This window comes from Drosophila novamexicana, unplaced genomic scaffold (genome assembly GCF_003285875.2).
Source record: "Drosophila novamexicana strain 15010-1031.04,08,12 unplaced genomic scaffold, DnovRS2.1 tig00000644-arrow-pilon, whole genome shotgun sequence".
In the NCBI taxonomy this organism is placed as follows: domain Eukaryota; kingdom Metazoa; phylum Arthropoda; class Insecta; order Diptera; family Drosophilidae; genus Drosophila; species Drosophila novamexicana.
The window spans coordinates 2124610-2142500 of record NW_020824814.1 but is presented as its reverse complement, the minus strand read 5'-3'; the positions used below and the strand labels follow the sequence as shown (position 1 = coordinate 2142500).

The following is a 17891-nucleotide window of genomic DNA, read 5'->3' as shown; positions in this document are numbered from 1 at the left end:
ACTCGTACAGACAACATGCAACATATACACATCGAATATGGACTATATAGCATATACATTATAATCGTATGGTTAATAGGCCTGGAGCCCGGTTGGGTGTGTGTCTTTCGCCTGGTCCTTGGGCCCTTCTATTCCCGGTGCTTGCAGTCGAGAAAGAGCTGCGCCTGCGATTGCACAAATCGAAAGATCTCCAGCAGCATCTCGTTGGACGTCTTGCAGTTGCCCTGCTGCTGCGGCTCAAAGAAGCCACCGGCGGCGCCGCCTCCAGCTCCGCCGCCCACCGAACGCTTGCCCCAATCTGGCGAGAAGGTGAGCTGAAAGTATGGGCAAATATTATTTGCAAGCTCTCTCGAGGCTTTGCTACGACTCACCTGGCATTGCACACAGGCCAGCAGGAAGAAGAGCACGGCGGCAATCAGGACTTCACTCTTGGGATTCATGTTGTGTTCTGTGAGCCTTAGACCCAGTCGCAGCTGCTTATATACCCCAACAATGGGCCAATCGCCATTTGCTGTCCAATTAATTTCGACACTTCTAAGGATTCTGTGGCCCAGACAACAGCTTTTCTGGCGTCATTTCTAATAAATGAATCAACTTAATGTACTTCATGTTACTCTTAAAAGAAAATCTCTACCAAGACTTTGAGCTGCCTTAAACTAAGACAAACTTAACTTACTTTAAAGCAGAAACGATTTTGATTCATGATATTATTACCGGAGTTTTTGCTCCTCTTCATTTGGTTAAAATTTATAGTTTTTCTAAAAAATAGTCAACACACATTTTTCTAAATCCTCAAACAAAATTAATTGCCAATCGCTTCTGTTTGTTAAAAATTTTAGACTCGTAAAATTTGTAAAAAAAATCCCAAACTTAAGGCACACAAAAACACGCTCAAAACCGTTTGAGGTAAGTACTCTGGATTATTTGAGAAGAAAATGAATGTGCAACATTTTGGAAGCATTTGTGATTTGTATGTATTTATTAGAATTGCGCATATATTTGTATTAAATATATTTATATAAATATATAATATAAATAATAAATGTTCGTTAAAATAAAGCAGTGTAGAGTTAAGACAAAGAACACATAGTTTAAACACTTTCGTATAAAATAAAAACATTGAATAATTTATCGAGGTCTACAAATATTATTGTATTGTGCGTTTTATCGTTTTCTATAAACACGTACTCAAATTATGACAAAAAACAATTTAAATTGCTTTTGTTTTATTTGTTCTTTTTGTTTATTTTTCAATTTTTTTTTTTTTGTTATCAATGCGCTGACTAAATGCAACGAGAACGAGGCACTCAATTTGTTATTAAACACAACACAATCTTTGATTACGCGTAACAAAATCGAATCGTATATATATATAATAATGTATATATAGTACGTGTACATGTATGCAATATATATATATATATATATTAGTAGTAAATAACAATACAAATTACAATAACACATTACTTTTGGCTTAATCGAAAAATACAAACAAACATTCAAAACTTGGCTCAATTATTTCCATTAATATTATTAAACACATGGCGTTTGCACACTACAAATTTCTCACAAATTTCTAACCATAATAATAAAAAACATTTGTCCTTAATTGTTGCCATCGATCAACAAATAATATTACAAAAATATATGTATATTATGTGTGTTGTGTGTGTGTGTATATATATATATGTGTATCCATGTATCTATGTATTTATGCAAGCATGTATGTTTGTCTGTGCTATCTGGCGGGGACTTATTGAGTTTTAATTGTTATTTAGTTAGTTAGTTAACTGGCGAGCTGCTGGGCGTGGCGCGAGCTTATACGATTCGGTTGTGGGTTCTACAGGTATAAAAAATGCACTTCGTTTGGGTTCGTTGTTGTTGCTTGATCTTGGATACTGTGTACTGGGTACTGGGTACTGGATTACTGGTTGCACATCGAAGTCTGTATAGCTCAGTCGACGCGCGTTTATTAATTTAAAAATTTGGTGTTATACTCGTTACATTCATCCTGTTGCTGTTGTTGTTGTTGTGGAGATTCGCAAATAGCTCTTACATCAGGCAGCACTTCTTCTTGCCCTTCTTCTTGTAACCCTCCTCGATGTAGGGTCGTTCGGCTATTTGAAATTTACGCACAATGCGCACCAGTTCATGAAACGCCTGATCGACATTGACGCGCAGCTTGGCACTGCACTCAATATAGGGTATCAATAGGTTTCTGCTCGTATTTTGCGCTTCCTCCAGCGACACCTGACGCTGATGCTCCAAATCGCATTTATTGCCCACCATCAGCATGGGAAACTCATCGCGATCCTTGACACGCAAGATTTGACGCTGAAATTTTGGTATTTCATCGAAGCTGGAATGATCATTCAAGGAGAACACCAACAGGAAACCCTCGCCGGAACGCATATACTGTTCACGCATAGCGCTAAACTCCTCCTGACCGGCTGTGTCCAGTACTGCAATATGGCATAGATTAATATACAGACAATGCATAATATGTATGCGCATCTATAATGTGTTTTTTGGGACTTACTGTCCAGTTTGGCTGGCACATCGTCTATGACGCACTGTTTTGTGTAGGAGTCCTCGATGGTTGGATCATAGTCTGTCACGAAATAGCTCTGAAATTTTTAAGTGGATATACATGAAACATATTTGATTTGTTTACACACAGTCTTATACTCGTAAGATGAAGAAAATCTATTGCATACATAAAAACAAATGTGTTTATATGTGTATGCGTGCATATACATATGTAAATATACATATGAATGGTTGTGGCATGAGCAGCAGATGAAGATGACGCAAATAACTAAAAATAAATGGAAAACGGCCGCCGCGCATTGCCACATTTGTGAATGATACGACGGACGAAAAAGAGACCGTGGTCGTGACCATGACGAGCGGCCCGCCGGATTGACCTCAGCTCTGCGCATACACTCAAACACACACACACACACACCTATAAACGGCAAACGTAACTCCTATTTGGGCCGCTCCAGTGGGATACGCCCTTTAAATATGACGATTTTCCAGCTGACTTTCATTTCTATTGATATACATTTCAAGTTGATTTCGCTGAAGATGATGATCTATGCTTGAAAATATGTAGCACACGCGAATATTGCCAAACACATCAAGTTGTTTGGTGCCTCGCTTGTTGCTTTTGCCAAAAACAAGGGTCCAACCCACTTGTTACGTCGCGCCGCGCCCCTCTGACGATGCGACGACATAGAGATGAGCAACGTTTACGTTCACAACTGCGTGACTATGTGTTACCGCCAAAACTTACTGTTATTGCGAACTGAAAATCACGTTATTGGCCAATGCGCAACACTGTTGCTTTTGCCTATACTGCGACAGCGACAACGACGACGTCACCAGCTCTAGTTCTGGGCTCACCTGTATGAATTGTATCGTTATGGCTGATTTTCCAACGCCGCCGCCACCGACGACAACCAATTTGTACGTTTGCATTTGCATTTTTGTGCGCTTTGCTCTCTAATTTTCTATTATTTTATTGTTATACCGTCCGCGAAAAAAATTCAACTAGAAATACACTGGTGTATCGACATAATCGATTACATTAAACATCAACATATCGACAGGGTTTCATTGCGATTACTCGATTACTTGCGCAGCTTTCACAGACATTGACTCATTTTTGCGTTATTCCGTCGATTGCAACCGAAATCGAATTCAAGTATTTTCGCATTTATTCAACAAGTTGTATCTTAGGCTTAGAACGAGCTACACTAAATGTTTGATGGAATTGGAAACGCTAATGAGACTCAGCAGCCATGCATAGACGTGCCAGCAGACTAGTCAACTGCAGCAGTGAATTACAGCCGTCGACAATTTTCATGTGTGTAATGCCAATCTCGCGAATGAAGTTCAACTTCAACTGCTCGTCCACATTCAGGCGTTTGCAGACGCGAAATATGTTGCCAATGATGTCTTCGGGTGCATAGCCCAAGCGCCATAGCTTGGCCAAGATCTTGTATGCCTTATGTATATCATTTGCAGCACAATGCTGCAGCATGTCCTGCAACAGCATAGGATGCGGCTCGTCGCACACTTTGAACACATTTGCTCCCGTTATGTCACCAAAGCCCTGCGCCGTGGACTGCAGATTGTTGAGCGCCTGCCGCATGTCACCCTGTGCCGTGAACACTATCGCCTCCAGGCCATCCTCATCGTACTTGAGCTTCTCCAACTGACACACCTCAATCAGTTTGGCCAGCACTTGGGCATCCGACAGCTTGGTGAAGCGCAGCATCGCGCAACGCGATTGAATGGGTTCAATGATCTTCTCGCTGGTATTGCAGGCGAGCGCGAAACGTGTTGTATTGCTATAAATTTCCATGGTGCGGCGCAGCGATTGCTGTGCACCTTCCGTCATGCTGTCCGCTTCGTCCAATATCACAATCTTATGACGGCCGCGGGGCAACGTTACCTTCTGCTGGGCAAACATCTTGATCTTATTGCGCACCACATCGATTCCACGCTCATTCGAGGCATTCAACTCGAGGACTGCATCCTTATAGCTGTCACCCAGCAGAATGCGGGCTAAGCACTGTATGGTTGTTGTTTTGCCAACGCCAGGCGGACCCTGTATTATATTAGATTATTATAGTAGGTTTATATATACTCTGATATGGGCGTATATTACCGCAATGATTATGTTGGGTGAATTTCCTTGCGTGGAGAAGACGGACAAACGGGCGACTGTATCTTCATTGCCCACAATTTCATCGAACTTCACAGGCCGGTACTTTTCAATCCAAGGCAAATTGTTGCGCTTGTCGACCACAACAGTTTCCATTTCCTCTGGCATTTTGTTTTTTTTTTATAAGAAAAAGTAAATAATACAAACTTCAACTCTTGTCGGCGTTTGCAGGCATAAAACGCGGGACGATAGACAATTGTTTTGGTATTTTTTAGCACTTATCGTATTGGTGGGTGTTAGAGCAGGCAGCTCTCTCTTACCCATGCTATCGAAATAGCAACTTTGCGAGCATGAAAGCATCGAGTAATTGCGATCGAGTACTCATTATCGGTGCGCATGATAGTTGTGTGCTCAGTATCGATAAGTGTAGATGTAGAAAAAAATATAGTGAGAATATGGCGAGTCTTGAGGGCCAGCAAGAAAATTATTCGAATAACCCAGCAGGTATGCATTAAAAAAAGTGAAACGGCCCAACAAATTTAACTAAAAACCGTGCGCGTCAATGACCAGTGCAAAAATGTAACCAACAATACGCGTAACAAAGAGTTTTACAAGCCCCAAAAAAAATTGTTGGTCGAATGGGCAGCAACCAAGACAACGACAACGACGACGGCGACGACTCACACTCAAAAAGCGAACGATGTGAAAAAAGAAGAAGCCAGAAGAAGTGTTTGCTTCATATGGGTGAAATTTGCCCCCGTGTGTTTTTTCGAGCTCCTATGCTATGTGCCTGTTGTTTTGCCCCCGCTAATTCCCCCCACCAACCCCCTCTCAAAACGTCAACCGGAGTTTTGAGTTATAAATAAAAATTCGTTCAAAGTTTCCAGAGGAAAACATTTTCGCTGCCGCCGCCGTTCACAGTCATCGTGAGGCAGCAGCTGCGCTGCAGCTGAACATTTGTTTGACTGTATATGTGTATGTGCATGTGTATACGTGTGTGTGTGTGCTTGCCAGTCCACCCCGTCCGCCCGCCGACGCCAACGCCAACTTATCAAATGCGTGTTTTTTACCTTGCCCTACAAGTGCAAAACAGAAGCCGATTGATTTTCTTTTTTCCACATATTCTGATATTTCATTTCGTTTTTGGACTCTATCCGAGTGAGTGTTTGCAAACGAAAAATGTGCAAAATGGTGAAAATAACTTGGAAAATTGAAAGGCTGAATGAACTTTACAGCGCACGTTTACAAATTATCTTACGAAACCAAAACACAAACACTCGAGTGTTTATATTGCCTTGTTGTTTTTTATTTACTTACAGTGGAAAACATACCCAAACGACCCGAAAGCCGAGAGGGGAGCGCCGAACGCAAAGGTAAGACAGCCTTTCATATATAGTACACTTATTATTATATGAACCTATTCATGTGCGTGTGTGTGTGTATGTGTGTTTGTGTGTCTGTTACATAAAATTTGTCCTAGACGAATACTGCACGCTCTTACTGCACACAAACAAAGCAAGAAATCAATAAATCTCAAAATTGAGAATATCTTTTACAAGAACTTGGTTCATTTCCACAAAAAATCAGTCGTAAGGATTTATTTATATGATATAATTTAAAAGTGACGTCTAGATATTTTGAAAATATTTATATTTTTCGACAATAATACCTATGGTAACTATTTTTTAAGTAGGCTGATCTGGATAATTTGTTGACCCTATGTAAAAGTCATGGAATCTTGATTTAAGTTAAGGGCTTTTTAAAAATATCAAATAATTTTATGCTACGACAAGCATATGTACTAGCTGATGTAAAAATAGCAATCTATTCATAGTTTCTTCAGGATTTAAAGGCTTCAAAATGAGATATTAGCTTGTGTTCATACCGAGAGGAGAGACAAGATAATGAAGGCTTTATGGTAGTTTGTTTAGTAAAAATTTCTTCAAAAATATAAAATGATTTCATACTACGACAAACATGTGTACTACCTGGGGTAAAAAAAAAGGGATCTATGCATAGATTTTTCAGGATTTAAAGGCTTCAAAATGAGATAATCAGATCAAGAATTAGGTTTAAAGGAACGCAGATCAATGTGTTACCAACCTGGTGATAAAATCAGAATACTCTTTGCATAGGGCATAAAAACGTAGCGCAAAATTCTTGTGCGCAAATGGGCTTGCTTCAGCTTCAGCTCCAGCTCCGACTGCAGCTGCACTCGCAGCCCACTCGCTGATGAAGAACAGCATACGCGCAATGCTCAGAGGTGGGCGCCAGGCGCATAGATGAGACGCCAGCGTCTCTGTCGGCGTCTCTGCCGGCGTTCAAGGTTGTTGACACGCTCTGCCGTGTGGTGCGCCCAGCTGCTGCGCCAGCCGAGCCGCATGATCATTCACAGACATTCGCCAGCTGATAAGCGGCCGTTATCTAAACATGCTTATGGATATATGTAGAATTTGTGAAAAGTGAAAAACAGCTTGCCTCAATTTACAGTTGTTGCAGTTTACAGTTGGGGTTTGCTTTGCTTTGCTTTGCCTTTTGTTCGAATTTGCATTCAATTACGTCACTAAATTCCATAAATACTTGAAACGATAACGCGTTATCGGTGCGGTTATCGGACGATTGCCGATAACAAAGAATGCGCACAAAGTTAGTTGACCAACATTGGCGAGTTGGCCAATTGTCTGGCAATTTTGATGATATTTTCTTTTGTTTATTGCTTTTATTTTGCACAGCGGCCCAATGTCATTTTAATAAAAATTGTGCGCTTACATTTTCTTTTGCCTTATTTGCTCATCGCACAGCGGCCTGTATGTGTGTGTGTGTGTGTGTGTGTATTGTTATTGTATTTTGTTGTCAATTGACCCACATACATACAAAGCGAGCGTACGATGACGTCAGGCGCTGTAAAAGTCGCCGGCAAATGCCAAATTCAAAAGCAAGTTAGAGTGCTTCACGTCGCGATTGCCCGACCACAAAATACCCTGTAGGCAGCTGCTTCAAATAATTCATAACTTCAGCAGTTGGCTGGTTTGAGTTTAAGGCTGATTCTTGCTTCAGTTCATTCTTGACCTTTCTATATTTTATTTTACAAATATGCACAAATTTTGATGATGATTTTAAGAATATACACAAATCTTTGCCTCAGGCGAATACTTTAAAATAAATATTAATATATATCTATTTCGATATTTATCGTATTTGAAAAATTGAACGAATTTTGAGGTTGAGGTCAAGTGCCTCTAATAGTATAAAAATAATCATAAATATAAAAATTTGCATGCCCTTTGAAAATGTGTGTGCTATATACCCGCTTTGTCCGTTTTGCTGGAGTGCAGGGTATAAAATGAAGAGCAAGCACAGTGAATGAAGCTATATCGATTTTTGCCACAGGTAGCAACAATTTTGATGATTAAAACTTGCATCTACATGTGAAATATGAGCATTCGTGTTTGTGTTTTAGCTGCCACACCTGCCACCCCCGCATCCTCAATGAGAAACAATATACAAATCTAATGGCTGATTCTCTTCTTTTCTTTGACAGCGTCCAAAGATCGAGAGGAAAAACTGAGATATGCGCGTGATCGACAGAACGAGGAGCGACAGAAAAAAATCGAGGAGCTGCGCGCCCAGGCCGAGGCAGCACAAAAATATCGCGAACAAAAGGAGGAGGAGCGTCGCCGTCGCATCGAGGAGATACGCGTCCGTGATACAGAGAAGCGTCATCAGGTTGAGGAGCGCAAAAAGGCCATCATCGAGGCCGAGAAGGAGCGACGCGAGTTTATACTCAAAAAGAATCAGGTGCGTTTTATGGCCAAATATCTATTTAACTGCTGCCACCCAAATTAACGCTTGACTTTCACACAAAATAGGAACGCGAATCGCGAATAGAGACAAAGAGGCGCGATAGAAATTCGATTGCCTTTGCTTTTGGCTCCTCAACGCCACGTTTGCTCGATGTGCCGGCAGATTATGGTCTGGTATCGCCCAGCACCTTTTGGAGTCAACGACGGTCAGTCAAATTTACCCGCCACATTTCGCACACTCTCTAATCTTAGGTTTATTTCTATATATTTTAGATCCACATCTATATCGAACGTGGCAGGCGCCTCGCTCTCACGTCGCAGTTCCGAGCGTGAACTAGCCGACAGTGGTGCTAAGAAGCGTGCCTCCTCATCCACGGACAGACATGATGGTGAGTTAGCAGTAGCCCATAGACGCCGCCGCCCCCCATCAATTTTCGGTCGAACTGTCACAGATATTACACACCACACACACACACACGGAACACACTCCAACTACACTTAATCTTAACTATTTATTTTGCAGTTGATATTACTTTAGACAATCTACTCGTAATTTACAAAAGAACTCTCTGTTTGTTACGTGACAATCTCTCTCTATATATACTATATATGTACTCTTCTGTGTGCCCAATTTCCAAGTACCTGTGAACTGTTGCAGCTGTATGCAAAGTTATTAACTTGATTTCAAGCACCTGTCTACCCCACAACACAACAAAATTTATTGGTTGCAATATGATTTGTTATATCGTCACTTAGCCACCTGTTACTGCTAATCCCTAATCCAATCACAGCGTAGCTTCAGTTCTTGTTAATTTTTCATCTTTCACCTTCTCTCTCTCCTCTCTCTCTCTATACAAATTGCCCATTACACCGCACACAGATCATCGCCGCAAGTCTTCGTCCATGTACGAGGTGTTCAATTGGGGCTATTCCAATGATGAGCCGCCGAAGCGTTTTTCGCTATCGATAGCCGGCAGCGAGATAAATATTGATGGGCCAGCGCCCATTAAGAACAACGCCCAAATACTGACTTCCAATACAACAACCACAACTGCGCACAGACAATATACAACAACAGCAACTGCAAGCCACAACAACAACAACAACTACAACAATAACTCATATCGTAAGGGTGAGGGTTCCTCTTCTCAACTCTTCTTCTCTCTATTGTTCGTGTTTTTTGCTATGTTTACCCTATTTTTTAATTTGTTTGTTGCCCTAACCTTTCTAATAGCTCTTTGTAGAACAAAAAACTTAACCGGCATGCGCCCATGTTTGCATGATCTAATAATTGTATCCTATAAATAAATCCTGCAAGACGAGCAGAACGTTAATATCGATGCTTGTTATCGATAAACACTGATTTCAGTTATCGATAATTACTAATTAGCGAATATCGATAAATATCGATTATTGTTTTCGCTTATCGAAATATATATATACTATCGATTATTGTTATCGATAAACGTCGATTGCTGTTATCGACAAGTATCAATAGCGGATATCGATTAACAGTTCTTTTTTACCTGTAGATTTGTAATATCGAAATATATCTATATTATCGATAAGAGTATTAACTGTGTTCAAAGCCTATATTAGGGAAAGCTCTGAATACCTTTACAACTATTATCGATAAGTCTAATGCTCCTGTAATAAGGTTACTTTCGCCCTAACATGCCACGCTCTATGTAATGCTCCCTTTCCCCCCTTTCAAGCGGCGGACCCAAGTTTTATGTTTTGTTTTTTCAACTCTACCCGATTTTAGTAGCTCTCTCTTTTGCTCTCTCTTAGCATGGTAATTGCTTTAGCCTATGCTTTTGGTTTCTCGATGATACATTTTGCATTTGTTTCAAGTTCAGTCAATTTTTTGATCAAATGACCAAAAAGAAAACAAAAAATATCCAAAAATCCCAAACCACAATTGCAGAAGATAACGTTGACACAACACAGAACATGATGTTCCGAAGCGTTTACCGCAGGAAAACGGACCTCATGCCGACAATACCCAGCCCCCGAGACGGGCACTACGGTTCGCGCAGCTCACTGAGCACGACGCCCCGAACCCCAGGTAAGAACGTTCCCCGCAAACCCCACAAACCACAAAATTTGCGCCCAAACGCGACAGCTATCATAATCAAAATGTCTCATTGAATTGTATACATCAACATCATATCCATGCCATTATTTCATATCATCAACGTATTCAGTAAGCCATTTCGTAGGTTCCACCAACAACGAACGCTGTGACCATGAGAGATTTGGCCTTGCGACGGGGCGTATTTTATTTTTCACTTGCTTTGATTCTTCTCCAAGCTGCAGAAAGGAGTTTATTGCTCCCAATTTCAAGCACCAAAATATATCCCATCCCAAATCCAAAACTCACAATCCTTCCACCTAACCACATCGTAGCCAATTCTGTGCCCATTAGTGTGCCGTCTACTGTATATATATTTAGCTGCATAAGGAACCACAAGCACCACAACAACCACAAGAACAGCTAAAAACAAAACAAAACAAATGATTCTGATTCATGAACACTTTCTGAACCACTTTCCACTTTACATATCCACAACAACCAATGCACATCAGGACGCGCCTATTCGATGAACCGCTTGGATCAGCTGGCCCAGCCCATACGCCGCAATGGCGAGCATGTGCGCGCCATACTGGAACGGGAGCGACGCGAACGTGAACTGGAAATGCTGGACGAGACCTCCTCACTGGGCGGCGGCAGCACAGCCAGCAGTCGCCGTGCCCATTTGAGGGGCAAACGTGCGGGCAGCGCAAGCGTTGGCGCCAGCGGCACATCCAGCGCCGCCGGCATCATGTCGCGCAGTATGACCCATCTGGCTGCTGGTGGGGGACAGCGGGAGCGTGGCAAATATTCGCTAGGTGGCGGCATCTCGACCAGCTTTCGGCCGCTGGGCAGCGGTCCGCGCGACTCTAGTAAGAGCATGACACAGATAAGCTATTCGTGGTCGAGCACAAACAGCACCAACAACAACAACCACAACCCACAACAACAACAACAACAGCAACAACGCCAATCGAATCTTGGCTTGCAAACTGCCGCAACTAAAAAATATCTTCAAACATCATTTGCCTCATCCCACAACGCATCCTATACGACAGCGTCCGCGAACGCGTCTAGGCGTGCCCAGCAGCAATATGCGATATCCACAACTTCTAGTACTAACCCCTACTACCGTTATCACGACCTCGATCCAAACTCATTGTTGCTCATGAACTCTTCTAGTTTGTTAGTGAATGCAGGTGTGTGCGATCAACAACATCCAACAACAATCTATAACACAACACCACACACACACACACACACACACACACATCCTATCTATTTGTACTCCTGCGGTGGCTATCATAGAGATCCATACATCCACACACACAACTCTGTACCATTAAACCCCAATTAGAACTAGTTATCGGGTTCTCTTTCCTTATGCACACACAATAGACGAACAACAAGGCACACTTCATACACACACACAGCCTCACACACATTGAGCGCATTAGTTCCTGTAGAAACACGATATAACACTTTTAAAGGTTTATATCAGTTAAAGCTGAAATTAAACACTCTACAAATAATCATTCTAAAGTCATTAATACTCTTACCAATAACTATAGCTAAATTTAGTATAGACTTTCAACTTCAATTCATATAACTTAGGCTTTATAACCCGTAAAGCCTATCGATTTTAGCTGTTCATATGTAATTCCATAAAAGTTGCCAGTTCTAATCATACATTCATATATTCAAATTGTTAACATTCTCTCCAAACATTAGTTTAGAAATCATTGATAGATTTCGCCCTTACATAAAAGATAAGCTATCGATAAATTCTTATCGATAGCTTTCAGCTCTTGCCATCAATAACGGTAATACTTATTGATATTTGAGCTCTTGTTTTCAGTTCATGTGTGCAACAGTTTGTATATTCAGTAATCGATCTCTGAATACAAACAAATCGATCGTACTATACAGGAGTTATCGATCGTTTTCTGCTCCTAAATAGAGCTTCATACATGTATATTCCGCGGTTATCATCAGTAATCCCATCCAATAAACAATTGTTGGCATTAAATGCCCAACACTACCTAAAACAATAGAATAAGCCATAGCGATAATCGATCATAGAATTAAACATATCGATAATCGATTATAAAATAAAACCTCGATCATCTTTAGTTATTCTGATATAACTTGCGTCGTGTGGTAAAATCGATATTTATCACTCGAAAATATTTAGCAATCGATAACTTACTGTACAAATCGATCAATTGTTAATCGATATTTGTAACAATTATCATCAACAAATTGCCAATCGATTTTGGAGTTCTTTGGGTCCATATTGTGTGCTGAGCATTGCCATTTGTATGTTTCATTCGTGTGTTCTCAATGGACCCCTTTGTACACACATACACACCCCTCTCTACACACACATACACACCCCTCTCTACACACACATACACACCCCTCTCTACACACACATACACACCCCTCTCTACACACACATACACACCCCTCCACACACACCCACGCACACGCAATCTCATAGGTTACTTTGGTTAATGCTTTGTGTCTTTTCCGTTTGCCCACTCTCTACGTATTTGTGTCTTAATATGTATTTGTTGGTATTTTGTTTAAATTTTGTAGGTTTTGTTTTCGATTGGTTTATAATATTATCTCCTGTGTTCTGTGTACTTCTTATTTTTTCTACCTAATGACAATCTCTGGTGACGGTCACAAATTCACAAAAATATATCACAATGTTTTTTTATTTGGTGCTCACCCACTCCATATATCTATATAAACCAGCTGCTCCGATGCTAGCATGACTAATCTTTGTTTGAATCTTGATTGGCTTAGGCTCACGTTCCGGCAATGTAACACCCGGCGGCCATGGACACTTGAGCGGCTCACGTCCCGGCAGCGCCATGTCCACATCCACAACGTTGTCCACAGCCGGGCCGGTGACCAGGCGTCCCGCGACGGCGCCACGCAAGCCCAGGCCAGCCAGCATAGCCGGCACTGGCATGTCCCTCGAGGGTAAGCATTAAGAATTTCTATTCCTGTTTAATCTTGAGTTTAATCTTGCATTTTGTATTCTCGCAGAGATCAACAAACTGAAGCGGGACAATAAGCCGCCAATGAAGACAACAACAACAACAAATGCCGCCTCGCCAACCACGTCTACAGCACAAACGACACCCAAACGAACACCGAACCTCATGTCGACCTCAATGATCGTGACCTCCAGCTCAACGCGAATGCACAGCGCCGAAAAGAAGACGCCCCAAAAGCGGGTCAGTTGAACGGCAACTTTAAACAGTCGTCCGATTATATATATATTTATATTTATTTGTAATGTTCTTTAGGAAACGCTGCCACCAAAGGCTGCCTCCGCTTCCAGGGCACAGCCCAGCCGCACCGCCAGCATGGAGCGCATCAATCGACGCCAGAAGGAATCCGCAACAAAGTCTGCAGCCTCGGCGATGAGTGCGTCCATGATTGTTACCAGCAGCACTGGCAGCGTCACGACAGCAGCTGCCGTCGTGCCAGCGCCCACACCAGAGGCAAATGGTGTGGTCAAGGAGCCAGAAGAGCTTGCCGCAAAGTTGGTACCAGTTCCTGATGCAGCTTTGGCCGCTGTCAGCAAGGCGGAAAAGGAGGCATTGAACACAGTCAAGACGGAGCAAGTGCAGCAGCAGGAGCTGGTGCAAATCGAGGCCAAGACACAACCTGAGCCTGAGCCTGAGCATCAGACAGAGCCAGCTGCTGTTGCCGTAGAGAAAACAGCGGTAGAGCCAACAGCTGCATCGCTCAGCGTAGAGGAGAAGGCCGACGAGGGCAACGAGAAAGTCCAGGCTGCAGCCGAGCCCATTGTAAGTGTGCCGAAGAAAGCATTACGTAACGGCAGCAAGGAGAACTCGGAGGTGCGCGAACTGACACCCCCAACGGCCAATTTATCGGTCGATAGCAGCAACGATTTGATGACCGCATCGATGATAGCAAAAAAGATAACGACTGAGGAGGAGGCTAAGGCCGCATTAGCCGAAAGACGACGCCTGGCCCGCGAGGAGGCTGAACGACAGGCAGAACTGGAGCGCCAACGACTCGAGGCCGAGCGTCTGGCCGAGCTCAAGGCACAGGAGGAGGAGGCCGAACGCCAGCGACTATTTGAAGAAGAGTCCACACGCCTGGCGGAGGAACAGCGCCGCGGCGAGGAGGAGCGTCTACGCAAGGCCATCGAGGTAAGCGTCTTTTGATGAGTCCCAATACAAAGAAGTCTAAATTAAATTGTCCACTCAATACGCAGGAGGCACAGCAGCGCGAGGAGGAGGAGCAGCGCAGGCGCGAGGAGGAGGAACGCCAGCGCATCGAGCGCGAAGAGGCCGAAAAGAAGGCCAAGGAGGAGGCCGAAAAGCAGCGCATCGAGGTGGCCGAGCGTCTCAAGCGCGAGGAAAAGGAGCGCGAAGAGCGACGCAAACGCGTCGAGGCAATCATGTCCCGCACACGCAAAGGCGGCGCCGCTGCCACCACACCCGCTAAGGTAGCCAGCCGCCACTGTGATTTCATCCTTCAATTATTTACACTTCTAATCCTTGACAGGAATCCGCTGACACCAAGGCTGTCGCGGCTGCATCGTCAGCGCCCAAAGAGAACGATGTGAACAGCAGCAGCAGCAACTCAACCGATGGCTCGCCCAGCAGCAGCAGCACCATCAATGATGCGCCCGCGCCCGCAGCGGAAACGGAGACGGACGCGGAGCCGCCCAACAGTCAGGCCATGTATGAGCAATCGGTGCTAGACAAGGAGAACTCGCTTATCAATAGCTTCGCCAATATGATTATCGATGAGAATGCCAAGAACTTGCATCAGTTCGAGGTGAGCAATGGCAAGCTGCATGTGGAAACTATTGGAGCAACAACACCAGCAGCAGCTGCTGCTGCTGCAGCAGTGGCCAACGGGAATGGCCATATCGAGAATGTGAACAACAAGAAGTGAGTGTGCATGAGTTGTGGCTTAAAGATATAGATAAGATGAAACTAAAATAAAGGCTTTGATTGTTGCAGCGACATCAATCTGCTGCAGGACGCAGTGACTCCGGCTGTGACACAGCTAATCGATCTGAGCATTGAGTCACAACAAGATCTACACATCAACAACAACAATAATAACAATAACAACAACAACAGCTTGCTGACGAGCACAGCGGCAAACAACACGCTAGTCACTGCTGATAGTCACGAGAATAAAGGTAATACACTAAATCTCTATATATGCTATATAGAAAATCGTTTGTATTGACTAACCGACTGACAAACTGGCCGCTTGGTAATCAACAAGTGGGGAAATATTTCAATTGTATACAAGTTTTCTGTTTCCTATCCAATATGCTCTATAAGAACTTTCTGTCAATTCCCTTCATGTTCTTCCAAATTGAATAAGAAAAGCGATTGACTTTAAACTTATATCAATTTCAAAGTACAAAATTAGCCAAGGTTAGACCACATAGCTTGGCCCGGCCAAAGCCAGTTAATATCCCTTATAAATTATATAGAATCTATATTAATCTATGTTCATTTTCTTTGCATTCTACAGATATATCGCTGCTGTGAATTCGTTGAAGAAAACCAAACCAGATTGTTTTCGAAACTATCTAAGAAAAAAGAAAAACAACAACAACAAAAAACTGATATATAGCTAAATGTGTGTGGAGTATTTATTTATAGATTGAGTTAAAAAACAAAGAAAAAAAAAAACAAACCAGCCAAGCGCAAGGTCTGGTTGGGATAGAACGTGTGTGCCGAGGAGAGCAACAAATTATGGTTACTAGCGATACTAACAAACAGGAAAACAACAAAGCTTATAAAAACTATATACACCCTATTATATACATATATATTTAAAACAAAAGATGAGCTAAACATTATAAAGCTGGCAGAGAGTATGCGAAGAGCGAGCGAGCGAGCGAGTGCATGTAATATTAGTTAAGAACTAAGACAAAAACTAAAAAAAAGAAAAGATACAAATCTTGATGAAAAACGCTGATTATGATAACAGTTAAAAGATAAGAGATAAGGCATAAAGGATAATGCCTGATAACCAGCCGAATCATTGATTGAGAATTCGGAGCGTCTCGCGTTTATTGCAAAGCAATTCGATATCCAATGTTCCATAATTGTGGAATACGTTCTCATTTAATTAAAAAAAAAACATTTCTAATTATTAATTAATTATCAATGTGTAATTGTGGCTAGGCAACAAAATCGCTTCAAAAGTTTGTTTTGCAATTCAGATATTTTGAGAGACGCAGCGTTATATATACATATATATAATTGAAAATTATATAGAAAATCTGGCAAAGAGAGCAAGCGAGAATACCCTCGAAAATGATTTGCAGACGCGGTATGTGCATAAGATACCCTGCTGGGAGCTGAACCGCCGTCGCCGTCGCCGTTGTCACCTGCTTCACCTGTGCTGATTGCCCAATTTGTGCACAGTTGTTTTATAAGTTAAGTTTAATAACCGTTGAGCCAACGAATCGTGAGGTATTATTTATTAAAAAAAACAACAACTAAGAAAATTTGTCTGAAATTATTTGCTGATGCTGTCCTATGTCCAGAGAGTGTAACTGTAGCCTATATAAACAAAATATAAAACTAACACACACAGATATCAGATATCAGTGCTGACACACACACACACACACACACACACACATACACATACCTAGGAACTAATGGGAGTCGAGTCGTTTAATTCTGATTATGCTTATGTCATTATTTTGTAATTGTATTAGTGTTTCTCTCTCTGTATATTATTTGTGCGTCAATTTCTATACACATATATAAATATATATTAATTCTTTTTTTATATACATATATACACAACTATATTTGTAATTTGTATTTATCCATGTGCAAAATAAATTATGATTATTTTTTTTAATTGAATTTAGCAAATTATTTAGCATGCACTCCCAAAAAAGATTGTTAAAAGAAAAGCAAAGAAACATAAACCATAGTCTATAATGCAATTCACACACACACGCACGCACACATGTGTGTGTGTGTGCCACACCCACTTGTACTTGAGCGCGAGGGCCTTAACATGCATGAGAGCAAGCAAAAAAAAACTTGATCCAACCCCATTTATCCCGTTAAAAGTAGTTTAATAATAATGGAATGCTTTCCTATGTTTAATAACCTAAAATGGCGATATAATCAAAAGACAAATGCATACATATATGTTTAATATATATATATTATTGAAAAATGTCTTGCTGCAGTGAAAATAAACAACAACAATATTCTTAGAACTATGTATATTTAATATTACAATTATATATGTATGTATCACACACAAAAAGTAACAACAAATTATAAAA

General features: G+C 41.8%; 4 protein-coding genes across 13 annotated transcripts in view; 1 reads left to right on the top strand and 3 right to left on the bottom strand.

Annotated features, from left to right (window-relative positions):
• Positions 1–455, bottom strand: part of LOC115762840 (adipokinetic hormone) — a 569-nt gene extending 114 nt beyond the window's left edge. Inside the window, exons 1-2 of the mRNA XM_030705215.1 lie at positions 372–455; positions 1–314 (exon numbers count right to left, since the gene is read on the bottom strand). The exon at positions 1–314 is cut by the window's left edge and continues 114 nt beyond it. Coding sequence (XP_030561075.1) covers positions 129–314; positions 372–440 — 255 coding nt within the window. The 5' untranslated portion in view covers positions 441–455 and the 3' untranslated portion in view covers positions 1–128. The remainder of the gene's footprint in view (positions 315–371) is intronic.
• A 568-nt stretch (positions 456–1023) lies between these two features.
• LOC115762839 (ras-like protein 2) lies at positions 1024–3564 on the bottom strand. Of its 2 annotated transcripts, none has more exons than XM_030705214.1 (3): positions 2969–3054; positions 2540–2627; positions 1024–2462 (listed from the first exon to the last, which is right to left on the bottom strand). In XM_030705214.1, the coding sequence occupies exon 3, from the start codon at positions 2425–2427 to the stop codon at positions 2053–2055; it is 375 nt and encodes a 124-aa protein (XP_030561074.1). In that variant the 5' UTR covers positions 2428–2462; positions 2540–2627; positions 2969–3054; the 3' UTR covers positions 1024–2052. The 2 variants fall into 2 exon arrangements, with proteins under 2 accessions (XP_030561074.1, XP_030561073.1); XM_030705213.1 differs by lacking the exon at positions 2969–3054 and adding an exon at positions 3409–3564 and having other exon boundaries at positions 1025–2462.
• A 74-nt stretch (positions 3565–3638) lies between these two features.
• On the bottom strand, positions 3639–6921 carry LOC115762838 (replication factor C subunit 2). 3 transcript variants are annotated; one of them, XM_030705212.1, is made up of 3 exons: positions 6779–6921; positions 4679–4836; positions 3639–4618 (listed from the first exon to the last, which is right to left on the bottom strand). In XM_030705212.1, exons 1-3 carry the CDS (start codon positions 6813–6815, stop codon positions 3788–3790), a joined length of 1026 nt encoding a protein of 341 aa, XP_030561072.1. In that variant the 5' UTR covers positions 6816–6921; the 3' UTR covers positions 3639–3787. The 3 variants fall into 3 exon arrangements, with proteins under 3 accessions (XP_030561072.1, XP_030561071.1, XP_030561070.1); XM_030705211.1 differs by lacking the exon at positions 6779–6921 and adding an exon at positions 5993–6040; XM_030705210.1 differs by lacking the exon at positions 6779–6921 and having other exon boundaries at positions 4679–4861.
• On the top strand, positions 5026–17798 carry LOC115762836 (ensconsin). 7 transcript variants are annotated; one of them, XM_030705203.1, is made up of 15 exons: positions 5026–5179; positions 5995–6048; positions 8217–8473; positions 8545–8684; positions 8752–8867; positions 9359–9610; positions 10406–10546; positions 11068–11424; positions 13367–13546; positions 13613–13803; positions 13876–14751; positions 14817–15050; positions 15110–15501; positions 15574–15758; positions 16103–17798. In XM_030705203.1, exons 1-15 carry the CDS (start codon positions 5026–5028, stop codon positions 16117–16119), a joined length of 3546 nt encoding a protein of 1181 aa, XP_030561063.1. In that variant the 3' UTR covers positions 16120–17798. The 7 variants fall into 7 exon arrangements, with proteins under 7 accessions (XP_030561063.1, XP_030561062.1, XP_030561064.1 ...); XM_030705202.1 differs by having other exon boundaries at positions 11068–11751; XM_030705204.1 differs by lacking the exon at positions 9359–9610.
• Positions 17799–17891: the final 93 nt, after the last annotated feature.